Source organism: Antechinus flavipes, chromosome 1 (assembly GCF_016432865.1).
Source record: "Antechinus flavipes isolate AdamAnt ecotype Samford, QLD, Australia chromosome 1, AdamAnt_v2, whole genome shotgun sequence".
Classification (NCBI taxonomy): Eukaryota; Metazoa; Chordata; class Mammalia; order Dasyuromorphia; family Dasyuridae; genus Antechinus; species Antechinus flavipes.
In genome coordinates this window covers 17103162-17119469 of record NC_067398.1, presented here as the reverse complement: position 1 = coordinate 17119469, position 16308 = coordinate 17103162, and the positions used below count along the sequence as shown (strand labels likewise).

The window sequence follows — 16308 nt, the reverse complement described above, 5'->3', positions numbered from 1 at the left end:
AATTCACCATCTCAATCTGTGTCTTGTTAATTTTTTTTTTTTTAAACACAGGTAGAAGATACAGAGATGGTTCAGAAAAGATCGGTGTCCAATAAATCCGACATTTTCCCAATATCCACTGGGAGCCTCTTCCTGAAGAAGCAATCCACTGGGTCTCTCTCTTCTCCTATATTACTCAAGGAACTTCAAATGAATTGAGTCATTAGGACTTGGGAAGCATTCCCACTTCCCAAACAGTTCCCAAGAGTCACCAAGTTCAAACCCAAAGGCTTCCAGAAGCTGGCCCCCCCGGAGCCATCCAACCTCTTCTCCAGCAGCTTCTCAATGTTCCCCCTTCCCTGCTCTGGCCAGCCTCCTCACCCCACACGCCAAGCTTCATTCTGATTTATTCTCCTTGGCCATGCTGTTCTACCATGTTTCTTCATCCAGGAGAATCAGAATTCCAGGAGGCCTTTTATTATGTAATTATTTAATTCTAAACTTAGTAACCATCAACAAAACACTGAAATACGCAATTTTTAATTACAGGCTACATGAAGCCACAAATTCCAAATTATTTAGTCTGTCATTTTCTTTAAAAACATGTCTACTAACAACTTCTAGCCCAAAGAAGAGCTGAAAAATATGCTCACTCTCTCTCCCTTCCTCCCTTCTCTCTCTCTCTCTCTCTTCTCTCTCTCTCTCTCTCTCTCTCTCTCTCACAGAGCTACCTTTTCTATTTTCACCCTAAAAGTCTCTGGGATAAAAGATGGCTCTCTCAGTAGAAAAGAAGAGGAATATTCTTGAAAATGAAGATAATACAAAAACCCAAAATTGCTCCAATTTTAAGCAAACTAATTTTGCTGCCCATCCTCAAGAGCCTGGCTTCATTCCCAGCTGCTCTGAGAAGCAGGGATTCCAGCCAAGACTCCTCTCACCTTTCTTGGGTTCCTATTGCACTTATCATCTATATCACTTCCCAAATAGATGATCTTGTCACCTATTCGTCTGAGCCCATCTCCTCCTCCTCTTCCTCCCTTCTCTTCCTTTTCCTCCCCCTCCTATTCCTAAGTTCCAAGTCTCCATGAAGGCTACCACCTTTGCTCCCTTCCACATTCTCCTGAAGATCCTCCCAGAATCAGCCTTCTCCATTCAAAGGCAAGTGCTCAGGCCCACTATGGCCAGATTCTCGAGGCTCTACTCACTGAACACAGACCAGTGGTCCCTTCTCCTATTCCCCCCTACCTACACTTCCTTTTTATGAGCTGTCTTCCGCTATTAGAAGGCAGCAGCTTGAGACCAGGGACAATCTGCTTTTATTTGTATGGTCCATATTTGGTGCATTTCCTGGTACTTAGTAAGTGCTTAATAAATGTCTGACTTGACTTGAAGAATATTTCAACAAGGTCAGAGTTCATTGCCAGGAATGGACATTTTTGTTTCTCTATGGCTATACACTAGGGAAGATTCCACTCATCTCACCACAAAGGCCAAAAATGGTTCTCCTGACTTACCTTATCTGGGAATCTCTGGGAATACTTCCCTCAGGCTGGGAAATGTTATTTCCAAAAGTATTAAGTCAAAGAACCCTAACCACCCTGCAACCTCAGCTAGAATTCAGAACCTCGGGACAGAGAAGGGCCCACTGAACAAGCTGATGAATGAATGTTATTCCAGGTGTTTGGAAGGGAGGAGCAAGACCACATTAGCCTAAATTAAAACAATCAGGCCCAGTCCAATTATATATAAATATTAACTGAGGTAAGCTCTGATTGAAACAAATATGAAGTTGGGGTTGGGGGCTGAGGAGTGACTCAACTGGAGGCAGCCCTGGGTGATGGGGGAAGGGACATGCAGCAGTCCTTGGACTTGCCCGGAGGACTCTAGGCCTTTGGCCACAGGGACAATGCTGTGACAGGTCAGTTGTTTTACTGCTAAGACAGGCACTTTCCCTTTCAAGTCTCCACTCGGACAGGAAATTCAAGCAACGTATCCTTCCCCAGCTGTCATGAAGCCGGAGCTCAATGAGGGATGATCGTCCCGGACAAGCGCTTACCTGGGGCGCAGCTATCCACGAGGGCCCCCAAGGCTTTGCCATCTTGCCAATTCTGGTTAAAGTTGGTGATGGGCAAATAAGGGATTTTGTTTTGAATCCAGCCCAGCAGCCTCTGCTTCGGAGTCTGTTTCTTAGCATCATCATCTCCTTCATCTTCCCAAACAGGCATAGAAATTGAGTAGTGAAGAATGAGGGTCCATACCAGGCCCAGAATGAGCTTCAAGTTTCCATCAACAATAGCTTTACTATCTGTGAAAGAAAGAACAAGGGATGCCAAAATTCATTCATTTTTCAATCCAGATCCTTAATAATTCCAACTAATCCAGTGGGGCAGAATCCACTGAAATCCACCATAATCCACGATTCTTAAGAAAACAATATCCCATACCAATTGATATCAGACAAAAATGATATTTGTCTCCAAACTAGTCCAAATAATAGAGATCTAAATTCATTCATTTTTCAATTCAGATCTTTAATAATTCCAATGGGGCAGAATCCACTGGAATCCCCAATCCTGAAGAACAAACAACACCCCATACCAATTGATATCAGATATATGTAAGATGTGTCTCCAAACTCGTCCAAATAACTAACTATAACTAATAAAATAGTTATTAAAATCTTTGTAATAACAAATAAGTAATTCATTTTTCAATACAGAGCGCCTTTGGAATTCCAATCAGCGCATTGGGGCAGAATCTACCATAATCTACCATATTCAACAAAGTTTCAAGAAATAATTCTTAGAAACAAACAATACCCTTATACCAATGGGCGTCAAATACAAAAGTAATCAATCAGTATTTATTAAGCACCCACTCTGTGCACCGTAACATCCTTATCTCCAAGCTAGCCCAAAACAAACTTAGATAAAATCTTAATACTTGAGAAGTGCAGATGAAGACACCTTACCATATGACTTGGTATCATTTCAATTAGGATTAAAGCAAATTGTAGCATTTCTGATATAGCGCAAAAAAAAGCCCGATTGGAACCAGAAGGCCCAAGGTTGGATCCATTGCTTGCAACCTGTGTCACTCTGGACCTATCTCAAGCTTTAATCTTTTCATTTAAAATGAAAGCCTTGGACTAGCCAAATTTCCCAGTCCTTTCCAGCTCTGCTTCTATGCTCTTTTGATCTCATTCAAAGTGAAAGTCTCCAATGATTTCTATATATGTATAAGGTTTTCATTTATGTCTTAGCATTTCTGGCGTCAAACACGAGGTCATGTTAAGGAGGAGTATAGTGTTTGAGACACTGAAAAGCTGCGTTCTTAGCCAAAATAGCAATAAAGAGAAAGCAATTGATGCACTGAGACTTGGATTCCAATTTTATTTGCGCTATTAACTCCAAATGAGCTTGGGAAACTCAATTCCCCCTTGCCTGTAAAATTATGGAACAGTCTAGACTCAGAGGTCCCCTCTCAGTTCTAGAGATCTGATCATCTTCAGATTCACACAAGAGCTTTGTTCTCTGCTCCCTGTGGGCCTGACTGTATAATTTAGCTCAAACCCTCATCTGAATAACCAGAATTCTGGCAATCAGCTTCATTCAAAGACCAGACCACCCACCCCCAGATGTAGCGGGCATTTCTGCCCCGAGTGCCCCGTGAACACGGCCACCAGTCACTAGGCCCTTTCTGAAATGCCTCCATCACCCCAGGATGGCACCCAACGGCCTCCACCTGTTTCTACAAAGCTACACACTAGAAGGATTGTCTGTCCGGAGTACGGCCCCACGTGGACAGTGCAGAAAAATCAAGGAATCAAAAAATATTTATTAAGCACTACGTGCCAGGCACAGCTAAGCCCTGGGCAAAACCACAGCAAAAACATGGTCCCTGCCCTCGTTTTCATCGGTTGCCAATTTTATTTTTCAGTATTTCAAATCAATTAGCTAACAAAACAAAAGACTTGAAAATTTAGTAGTTTCCAAAGAGTAGAATTAGCTAAAAGATTTCTCCTTATGAACTTTTTTGGGGAGGAGAAAAAAAATAGCAGTTTCCACCTTTAAATTCCCAGCTACGACAAGTTCTTTATGCATGAGCCAATAGTAGAAGATGGCGAAAGCCGTCAGATGGTAAATAGCTTGTGTATGCTTTAATTATAAAGCCTTCATAATAACAATAATCACAGCTGAAGTTTCCCCCGTGATTTATTGAAGGCCCACAAAGCACTTCCCATCCAGGTTCTAATGTCATTCAGGGGCATAAGGACGAGGGGAGGGCAATGACCGTGTCAATACTGCTCACCTCTGCAGTGAATCCACTCTGCCCAACCCACTGACCCGACCAGAGCCAAGAGTGAAGAATTAATCCCACAAAATTAATGAATCCCACTTCCTCTTGCCTGCTTTCACTGGGAACTCTACTGAAGTTTTTCAAATTAAGAAAGTTTTCAAAAATGTGTTGTTGATTACTCGGGTGTTGCTCTGCGTCAGAGTTAGAAATTCCAGGTTAAATTCTTTTCTCTTCCCCTTTGACTTTTCCAAAAATGTTGGAGTCAGGAAATTGCATTCCTGATTTTTTTTTTTTTCTGGATGGGATGGGGAAAGGATGGAGAGCTAGGTGGCTCAATGGACAAATAGTTACAAAGAGTCACGTACAAGTGGAAGGACTCACCAACAACATGGGGGAAGAAGAGGAAGTCTAGAAAATCTGGACTGATTTTTATTTAAGCATTTCTTTAAACACTTTCAAAGGCGAATAGATCAATGGATTTGGAAGCAGAGGCCACTTTTTACTGTGTGAACCTAGCCAAGTTACTTGATCTCTCTCTCTCTACCTCAGTTTCCTTATTTGCAAAAAAGAACTTGGACAAGGTAGTCTCTGAGGTTCCTTTCAGCTCCAAATCTTGGATTGTATGCTAATTATGATTCAGAATAGGGCGAAACATTTAAAAACAGGAGATGGGGTAAGGAGGGGAGAAGGAAAAAAGGGAGAGGACTCAAATCCATGTAGAGTTTAGAGTTCTAAAACCAAGCTCTAAGTCAAGTATTTCACAAGATCAACTTACAAAGAAGTACCTGCCTCCTGACAAAAATTGCACACTTTTGTGCACACACACACACACACACACACACACACTTTATAATTATTTCATCCTGAAATACATAATATGTAGTATTTCTGTCTCAAGGTGGGAGTCCAAACTTGGAAACTGTCCACAAGAAGTTTCCTTGAAAGAAGTAACACTCTCTCCATCCAATCTGCCCTAATGAATGGTCCTTTGATTCCAGCAGTAACTGGGGCCTTTCAGGAGGTGTCTTTTCCACATTCCCGGGGGCTCCTTGGCTCTTGGCCCACAGGACCAGAAAGCATCCCACATTTAGACCTGGGAGCCATCTCAGAGTCCAAGCGCCTCATTTTCCAGACTAGAAATCAGAGGCTGAAAGCAAGAGGGTTCCAAGTTAGGCTCCCTTAGGTTTCTAAAACTAAACCCCTTTTCAGATCCCACCCTCATCCCATACCCCATAAGGACACACCCATAACAAGAAACTCCCTCATCTTAAAAGTGAAGTTTCACTAGGCTCCTACCGAGGTTGCTTAATTACAGTCATAAGATTTTATAGACTTGAATGGACTTAGTGATTTGTTTACCCAAAGCTCCCAGACAGACAAGAGAAAGAAAGCAGGCAGTTTCAGGAGTTTATACAGCCCCTACCCAGGGCCAGAGCATGAAAACAGATTGAACTGAGCACTGGCTAGTCATTGACATTTACATAGGGATGTGCAGTTTTAATTACAATAAATAATTTGATCCATGCAACAATCCCCGGGTAGGGACAACCACAGACACCGGCACCCACGTCTTATGGGAGGGCTCCCTCATGGCGTTCCCCGAGTCCACCACAGCTCGCCAGTTGGATCGCCCCGTCACTGCCGGACATCCCCAGTGACCTCAACTACTTCCCTAACAATAATAATAAGAGCAACAGGAGGATTCCAATAGCCCTGGAACATGCGCCAGACACTATAGATTTGATCTCGCTTGAGTCTCAAGATAATTCTACAAAGCAGAGCTCGTTATGCTGTAGACACTATTACTCCCCATGTGACGGATGAAGAAATGTGCTCGTGGACGGGTTATGGGATTTGCACATGGTCACCAAGCTAATAAGCATTCAGGGCAGATCTCAAATCCAGCTCTTCCCAACGCCAAGCCCCAAACTCTCCCCGCCATACATGCCGCCCTCTTCGGCAAACCATCTGGCTGTAAAAATCATGGAACCCCGCCATCTTGGAGGAATCTCGCTGACAAGTAACCCAAAGTTTGATGAAAAGCTCGATGGGGAGTGTACATTCCTACAAAGGCTTACTGATAAGCGGCAGGACCAGAAAGGAGGTGATGGAGTGAGGAGATTCAGAGAGACTGTGAATCCATACGAGTGTCTTGAGTAATAAGAGAACCAGAGCTCCCTCCCCCCACAACACGATGTTGGGTGGATCCCCAGTGGGAAGATTCATGGGAAGACTGTAACAGAAATTACTCAGGATGACAATCCATCAGCAAAAAGATTAACCTCTGCAGAAAAGGCAGGTCCAAACAGGAATAAATCAATTCTACGTACTTACTCCCATACTAAGCAAAACAGGATTACAAAGAGAAAAGCTAGCTGTTCCTAGAAGTTTCTTTTCACATGACATAATCCCAGCATGGCTAAAGAAAAGAATATAGGTATGTGTTTAGAGAGCAGACACATAGAAACATGTATAAACATACACATACATGTATATATTATATATGTAGTTATGTTTATGTATAACATGTATATAGTTAAAATAAATTTCATCTACATGCACACCGATGTATATATTTTATATAAATTTCATCTACATACACAGCCACACATATATATTTATATAATTTATATAAACTTCATCTACACATACACAATTGAGGAATCCACTGGTCATAGACCCAGAGCTAAAAGTTCCCAAGGAGACCATATAGTCCAATCCCAGCAGTCGTGTATTAAGGGCCTGCCACGTATGTATTGAGCCTTGAGCGAGGCCCCCATTTCACACGAGCAAACTAAAGGCCAAAGAAGAGTCCTGATTTGAACCCTGGTCTGTCACACTTTCTGCCCTCAGCTCTTACTGATGAACTGGTGCTCCAGATACACTCCTGACTGCCAGGGCCTCCAGGGTTTGGGATTCTTGCCCTACAAAATTAGGGAGGCCGTACCCGAGTCACATTTCACCTGTGGGAACCCAGAGAAAAGACAAATGTGAGTGACCACCATGACAAAAGGGAAGGTCACTTTCAGTTTCCACTTTGGCGAGTCCTTGTTTAAAGTCATCATCTTTATTTCCCAGATAATCCAACTGAGTCATAATGAGTCACCGAGTGAGACGTGAAAAGAACCATTTGGTCCAATTTCCTCATTGTATAGATGAAAAAATTGAAGATCAGGAAGTAACTCTGATTCCAGCTCTTTCCACTTTATCACCCAACCCTAATAACTCTTCCCTGACTCAGCCAAGAAGTAGGATTCCTTTTGGAAAAAGCGGCGTCCAAGCCAGATCATACCACTGATAACCATAAGTCACCAGGGTTGTCTCAAATTACAGCCTTCCAGCTCAGGGCGACCTGCAAAATTCCTATCGCACCAAGAAGAATCCATTGTCAGAAATCAAAATCTAAACATGCTCCTCCTCCAGCTCCTGAAGCTATCAAGCAGAAAGACATCAGAATAAGACTCTAACCCGGTTATCTAACCCTTTCATCGAGTTCCAAGCTGAATGAGTCAATACTGGACTCAAATTGATATATATAGAATGTTGAGTAGTAAGAGAGAATTCCAATATTTCATTTATTGTGATACATCTAAAGAGGATATTAGTAAAAACCCAAGAATCAGAAATTCAGAGACCTCAGAAATCACCCCAACCTTGGGTCCCTCAATTTTTTCCCCCAATATTTTTGTAGTTATGTTATTGGTTTTCTTTATAATCTGTACATTTTATTTTGGAGATTTAAAAATCACCCTAATTGGTAGCTTTACCAAACTGCCCAATGAGTCTGACGGAAAGAACCTCGGATCAGATCTAGCCTGACCAGAGAGAAACCAGAGAGAGGCAGTGCTTCTCCCAAAGTCACACAGGTAGGAGTGGGATTTGAACTCAGACCCTCTGACCCCAAACTCAGCACTCTTTCCACAGACACCTTTTCTGGGCGAGTCAGAGTGCTTCCATTTTCAGTTTTCCATTTTTGCCACAAGGCTGACAACAGAGCCGTCCCATTTCCACCCTCGCTCTCTGCTAATAAGCCCAAACAAAAACTTGACAAGAGGCTAGATAGAGTCCCCACAACTGCTTTTCACTGTCCCATTTCCCACGGCTCCGAGCCAAAGCTATAATCATGATGTGTAAATTAACGAGGGGGCTGGTGAGACCTGAAATTTGTCACTTCCCTGGGCCGAGTGATTTACTGCTGGAGGTGAGATCAGGCTAAATCATAACCACAGCATTCAGTGGACTCTCCTCCATTATTGCATAAAAGCCAAGCACGACCTGGGACACTGGGTGCCCAAAGACTGGAGAACGGCTGAATCGATGCTTAATGGCATCTCCACTTTTGGACACAGCCAACTTACTTTGTGCCACTACATGTACTTGCTACAAGGGGTTTGTTTTTCTTTTGCCGCCTTACGAATGGAGGGGAGAAACTAAATTATAACTATTATTATTCCTAATAATGATGCTAGCATTTAGGGAGTACTTAAATCCTAAGTTTCACAACACCTAGAAATAAGCATTTTACAGATGGGGAAACTGAGGCTGAAAGGAGGTTAAGTGATTTGACCAGAATAACACAGTATTCTATGTAGGAATTGAACTCAAGTCTTTCTGGCACTTTTACTATGTTATTGAGGAGAAAATAAAGCAAAATATCATAAAAGTCGTGTTTTTAAAGAATGACAAATACAGGCGAAAAGAAAGAGAATTAAATGTAGGAATATACAGGATTACAGATCTGCATACAGATCAGCAGCAGCGGCACTGAAGATACAAAGATATAAAACATTCCTAGTCCTCAAGAAGCTTGCATCCAATTGGAATGGGAGAATGGAGAAACATTTGAGAGGAATTGAATACTAACCACAAGAAGTATTAGAAAAGCTCTGAAAACAGGACGTGTGTAGCTTCAAGAAAGCTAGATTCCCAGAGGATGGAGGGTCTTCTGGTGACCGCCTTGCTCTCATCAGGGTATCAGCCCACCATATCCATCATACAAGTCTCTGGTAACCTCCTCGACAGCACATCTCCTAACCTAATTAATTCCTGCTCCGTAATGGGAGGTATTGTAGGCTGCTCACACCCACCACCTGCCTCCCCATTGCCCTTTGGGTGATCTCCACCACAATTCTTGACATGACTCACAGCAACCCCACATCACGGGAAGACTGCTGATGTTTCAAAGATGGGTCTTTGTTTCAGGGCAAAGTTGGAGTCGTTCAAAAAGCTCTCTCATTCCCCAACCATCCAGTCCAGTCTCCTCATCCTATTCGAACAGGAGTCAACATTCTTGCCCATCTGCAGGGCTTTCTCACCGAGTTGTCCACCCAATTACAGATGGCCTCCGAATAAGGAACGTTAGCCATCCGTTTCGTTTGACCTACCGATTCACTCAGGGAAAATACGTCTCCTGTGCTTGTGCAGTTCGCAGCAATAAAATTCAACCCTAAGTATTTTCCTCATTTTACAGATGGGGAAACTGAGGCTGAAAGGAGGCGAAGTAATTTGACAGGAGTAACACAGAATCCTATGCAGGATTTAAAGTAACTTAGTAACTGAAGTAACAGAGTGACTTAGTAACTGAAATAACTGAGTAACTTAGTAACTTTAAGTAACCAAAGTTATCTAGAGGCTAATGAGTATGTTGGTGCTTTCATGGTTTAGGGAGAAACCAAGTGGCTTCAATAACTTTTACCAGAGCTTTGGAATCAGTTGAACAACTGGCATTTATTAAGGCGTATAATTAGGTGCTGGAGATGTAAAGAAAGGCAAAACCAGAGTCCCTGCCCTCAAGGAAAGCCCTTCTGAATGGGGGAGGTGCTATGCAACTAACTCCATAACTAACTCTGACAAAGTAGAAAGGAATATTGTCAACTGGAAATAAATAAACTAAATACTGGCTTTGGCGGAGAATTATGAAAACAAAAAGCGCAAGTTGGGCTGCCACCTATTCCAAAACTCTTTATGTTAGAAGCCCCTCTGTATTACAGATTCCCATTTCACACCAATAGTGCTAGTATATTATTAAAAACTAAGAAAATATGGCAGAAACCTGCAAACACTTGCATGGACTGAGGCAAAGTAGACTCTAAAGAAAGACACACATTTATAACTGCAAAGAGACAACAAAATAGGTTTCTTTCAGGAAAAAAATGGGAAAATACAAGGGCATTAAGAGGCATCCACGGTCGGTTACTGTTCCTTTGTGGGTAGGTTTTAATCAACTGTTTGAAAACAATAACTTATTTTCTCTTCTTTAAAATTCTCCAATAAAACTTTTTAAAAATAAATAAAAATTAAAAACAAAAAAGCCACTATCGATTCAGTAACGTGAATTTGTATTTTATTCATCATCACAACATCAACATACATCTAAAAAAGCCATAAAGCATATGGAAGACATTATTTATTCAGTTGACAGATGGTATATGTTCACACCAAGTCATTTTATGAAACACACCCACAGATCTGTGGCCACAGCGCCACGGCCTGCAGGCCGACAGCCCCCAGACTCGGGCATCGCCAGCTTAATGGACGAAACCCTCAAGCCCCGAGTTTATAATGCCAGAGCCTGTCTTGCTTGCCTTCCCTGGGTGTTGCCCTAACCGGCATTTATGAAAGGGCAAGTGTCCCAAAATAGAATTTTCCTTTGAAGTTTCTGATGGAAAACTGTACAGTGTTTATTCACTAGAAAGCTTTGATTGCTGGGTCCCAAAAAAGGGGTAGGAAAATGAGTATTTCATGAAATCCAAGGATTACCATCTCAGCATATAACCACTCCCCCAACTCAACTTACAATGGATTCAACCAACTAAATAAAATAACTTTCTTGCTTTAAATAACAATAATAATTTTTTTCAAAGGATCATAAAGCTCTCAAGTTGGAAGAGATCTTTAAAATGATCCAGTACAACCATCTCATTTTACAGATGAGGAAACTGAGACCCAGAGAAGTTGTCACTTTAGTAACTACTCCTTTTCTCACTCTTTTGGATAGAAATCAAGTATATATTGACGTTGCATTGGGTTGAACCTGGAAAGCAGCCTTTAGGTGCACTTCATATATGTTTATCATGGATAGCCAAAGCCACACAGGGAATAATCAAGAGACAAGCCAGCAATAACCGGCCATGTGGAGAACAATAAGCTGCACAGTTTTAGGTCCTTCTCAACCTCCATGGGTTATGTAATGGTCAACACCGTCCCTGAACAGATTAGTTTGTGTGGCTAGGCAGGGTGCACGGAAGGACCAGGTGATGAAGCTGGGAGCCACAGGAATGGGGAGAACAAAGGAAAGCTGGGGACTGGACCATTGTCAAGGTCAACAAGGGCTTCTTGCACTAAGCTTAAGGCGGCAGAAATAACGTAACAGAGAATAACGGGAGTAGTCGTGCACTCGAGACAAGAACACCGCCAGGTAGATTTCTCCGATGGATAAGGACATTATTCCAAATCATCTGAGGCAGAAGCTCTAGCCCAGTAATCTAGACCAGACCCAGAAGAGGAGCCCTTCAGTGGCAAGACTGGCCCAGCTACAGCTGCTGGGGACTCGCAGGCAGCTAATACTGAATCAGCCAGCCCCAGGGGTTGGCTGGGTCCGTCTGCTCTGAGAGGGAACTCTGCGTGGCTGCCTGAAGGGCAGCTCCCTTCCTTCTGAAATAAAGCTGGCTCGCACTCCCTAAAGAAGCCAAGTGCAGGAGAAATAGCGCTCAGGCCCGAGAGAACTCGGATGGTCTAAATCCTCAAAGCAAGAGGGGAGACATCAGAAGGCTACAGAGAGGGGGGGATCGGTGAGTTTCCCAAGTATCCCAACACTTTAAGAACTGCCCGTGGATGGGCTGTTATTTAGGCTAATCTAGTCACAGATATAAATCCATACACATACACAGAACTCTGATGGAAGCACTGCCCAACTGAAGAGAAGGGACAGAGAAACAGGTTCCCAGTTCTTAGGGGAGCAACAGACGGCAAGGGCGGCCAAGGGGCTGAGCAGTAATGGCTGCCTTGTTCATGCGGTCACTGAAAGGGTTGGGGAGCAGGAGAGCGAGATCCTGGGAAGGTATATGTGTGTGTAAATGTGTGTACTTAAGACATTTATGTCTGAATTACAGGTTCAGATGTAGGTGGGTATGTATACATTTGTATTGTAGGTGTGCATATAAATGTGTATGCTTATACATTTATGTCTGAATTATAGGTGTATGTAAGTATGTGGACATGGATTTGTATTGTAGGTGTATATATGCAAATGTGTGTACCACACATTTACGTCTGTATTATAGGTGTCTATGTATGTGTGTGTGATGCATTCATGCTTGTGTTATAGGTGTGTGTGTGTGTATAAATATATATATGTATATGTATAAATTGTGCTAAACTCGCACCCAGGGGCTGGAACCAGGTTAATAACGGGGAAATGGTTTGCCAAATGCTTAAATATGATACAACACAGGTTTTCTAAGTCACTCTGTGGCCTGCAGGGATCTGATTCTATTTGAGGTGGACATCCCAGCCTAGAACCCCGAGAACTGAAAGGATTTATCCAGGGTGACACAGCAGTATATGCCAGAGGCAGGATCCAAACCCAGGATGTCTCTGTCTCTGCTACTGACTCCAAGACGTAGCAAAAGAAAGACAGAGAAAGCACAAATGAAGACTAAGCTGGAGCTTCTGAATGTGTAACGGAGGGCAGAGAAACCTGGCTCTGACAATGACCTGGTGACGTGAAGCTGGTCACTCACTAGCTGTGAGACTCGGTTTCTCCACTGAAAAGGGGCTAAAAATACCTCTGCAGCCTACAGAGGGCTGCTCGCAAGATCAGGTTAAGATAATGATGAAAATGCTTTGACCTGTAAAGAATACAACCGCAAAGATGGGTAATTATTGATTCCCAGGCTGATCTTTGGGGTAATTGTTGATTACAAATTAGCATTGATTCCAGGTCATCCTGCTGATTGTTTCTCACAGAACAATAATATTCCATAACATTCATGTACCATAACTTACTCAGCCATTCCCTAGCTGATGAGCAGCCACTCAGTTTCCAGGTTCTGCCACAAACATCTCTGCTCATGTGGGTCCCTTTCCCTCCTTTAAGATCTCTTTGGGATATAAGCCCAGTAGAACACCACTGGGTCAAAGGGTATTCACAGTTATAGCCCTTCGGGGATTGTTCTCCAGAATTCTCTGTGTATGACAGTTTACAGATCTGCACAGGCCCTGGGTCCCCGGCCAAGTCATTTAACTTTTCCATGGTCTAGGAAATTTTCAAAGACTGTTATTCAAAGAAGGTGCTTCATCCCCACTCAGGGAGTGCCCTGTACCAGGAACTCACTCTGTGAGTGTTTGTAACATTTAATTTCAACAAAGACCTAGAGGTGACTTCCAGCTCTGCTTACTCCCTGCAGGACCACAAGCCCCTTCCCTCTGGGTCCTCATTTCTAACACGGGAGCTGGGCTAGATCCTCTCTCGGAGCCTCCAGTCCTCTAACACATTCAGGCCATCAACCTTCACTGAACAAAAGGGGAGATTTGCCAAGGAGCTTCATGAAGTTAAAGAAGGAAAAAAAAATTCTTAATGTAAAAAGGTTTGAGAGGGAGCCCCGTGGAGAAGAACCTCCAGGCGAACCTCACTGCTGGCTGCGGGAGAGCCAGGGATGCACAGGGGTGGAGAGGGAGAGACAGGGAGGGGCTGGAGCTGCCCTTGGGCCCTTCACAAATTTCTAACAGCACAGATCCTTTCCCTGTCTGGCCCCGGAGCTTTCCTATAAGCTGGATGTGCATCCTGAGCACTTTTCCAATTTTAGCCCGTTCCTATGAGGAACCCAGAAAATCCCACCCGGTAATGAACAGCAAGAAGCTCCGCTCCACACGACCACAAAACCCACTCCTGGATTCTACTTATTTCAAATAGCAGGATGCCCTTTCCCACTCCCCAGTCCCCCAAGCTCCCCGAGGGCAGCCTCTCTGTATCTCTCTGTGTCTCTCTGGCTTTCTGTGTTGGTGTCTCTCGTATCCACACTCGTGCTTTTTGTCTCCCTGTGCCCTCTTTCTTCCTCTGTCTCTCTCCTTCTTCCCTCCATCTCTATCTCTGTCTCTTTCTTTCCCCTTTGCTATTTCTGACTCTTTCTCTGTCTCTGCCCCTCTCTTCCCTTTTCTGTCTCTTCTGTCTCTCCTTGGGCATGGCACATAGTAGGCGCTTCAATGCTTGCTGAAGAGCTGTTGTTGAGTCACTTCAGACAAGGATGACTCTCTGTGACCCCATTTTGGGTTTTCTTGACAATGGTTCGCATTTCCCTTCTCCAGTCTATTTTAAAAATAAGGAAACTGAGGCAAACAGTAACTTGCCCAGGATCACACAGGCTGGACTTGAACTCGGGTCTTCCTGACTCTGGGGTCGGTTCCCTATTCACTGAACCACCTGAACGAAGAGTGATATTAAATCAATCAACAAAACACCAGACATATATCAGAACAGTACAAAGGCCCCCACTTGGGGTTTTCTTGGCCTTTTAAGTTGTGTGTTAATACATTATCTCATTTGACCTGGAGTAGGTAACGCTGATATTGCCCCATTTTACAAATGGGGAAACTGAGGTTCCTAACTTGCCTAAGGCCACTCAACTACTAAGTGCCAGAGGCCAGATATCAAACTGGGTCTCTACAAAAATTCAGTCCTTCCCACCAGCACCACATTCTCTGACGACAGAAAGCCAGGGACAGGTCCTCGTGGTTTAATGGGACAACCAAACACTGACAAATGCAAAGAACGGGCTGCGGGAGGAGCAGAGGGATAACGGACCTCCTGGCTCGAAGCAGGCTGCAGAATTCTCAGCACTTCCAAAGCAACGGGGCCAGGAGGAGTAAACGGGCGCTCGGCCGAGCCAGCCCCGAGTGCAGCTTCCCAAACCTTGTGCTCCGTCTGCTAAGTAATTACCCGGCAAGCCACGGTGGGGACGCTGGATGAGGGGTGATGGAATCAAGATGTTCCTCCTCAGTATTCTGCTCCATTCAACAGGGCCACCCCCTCTGCTCCAGCAGATTCCAGGGTCCCCCCAAGGGGGGGCTGTGGCTGGCAGAGAGACAGACCCAAGAGCCATAAATCCAGGATTTTTTTTGTGCAGTAAGATAATTGCATAAATATGTATCCATGTTGGATTTAACATATATTTTTACCGTGTTCAACATATATGGGATTACTCGCCATGTAGGGGAAGGGGGGAGCAAGAGGGGAATTGGAACACAAGGTTTGGCAAGGGTTAATGTTGAAAAATTATCCATGCATGTTTTGAAAATAAAAAGCTTAAAAAAAAAAAAAAGCCATAAATCCAACTCAAAACACAAGGTCTTTTTTTTAAAAAATTAAGACAATTCAGCTCTCATTTTTTGGATACTCGACCTCCAAGAACAAAAAGAATTTAAATGTAAGGAATCAGATTTTAAATGAAGAAAACCTCAGGAGTTTTTCCTGCTGGGAGCCTCCCCTGCTTAGTTTTACCAAGTGCTGTGAGATCAGAGGTATTTCTACAGCCCCTCCCCATTCCTTTTTACCCCCTTCCACCCCCCCCCCCAAAAAAAAAACCCTGGCCTTATCTAATAAGGAAAAATCAGACTGAATTCAAGTCCAGAGAGATCCTTCCTGAGCACATGACCTTTGGCTTGTTGGCAGAACATCTTGGGCACTAATTGCAGATGGGACCAGGTTGTTTGTGTGAGCCAACTAAATCAGCTACCCACCCACCTGAGGGACGGCCCGACTTCCCTGAAGTGTGCCGGGGAAAAAGCTCCTATTTCCTCTGCGTCAAGGCCTCCAGATTTCCCCCTCCCCCAATAAGCAAAATACAGAGAAAATTCAGAGGTCTGCCCACACACAATTCACACAGAATCTGAGTTCAAATCTCCACTTTGTCACATTGACGACCCACAAATCATTTCACCTCTTTTTACCAGGGTCTCAAGCCTTCTTCTGTAAAATGGGCAAGCTCCAAGCTTCCTCCTGGCTCCAGAACTTATAAACCAAGCCCCAGCTCA

At 43.6% G+C, this 16308-nt stretch overlaps 1 protein-coding gene across 3 annotated transcripts in view; it reads right to left on the bottom strand.

The window, feature by feature from the left end:
• Positions 1 to 16308, bottom strand: part of FLNB (filamin B) — a 130337-nt gene that overhangs the window by 76168 nt on the left and 37861 nt on the right. For all 3 annotated transcript variants that reach the window (XM_051979655.1, XM_051979659.1, XM_051979646.1), the window contains exon 2: positions 2036 to 2284. In XM_051979655.1, coding sequence (XP_051835615.1) covers positions 2036 to 2284 — 249 coding nt within the window. The remainder of the gene's footprint in view (positions 1 to 2035; positions 2285 to 16308) is intronic.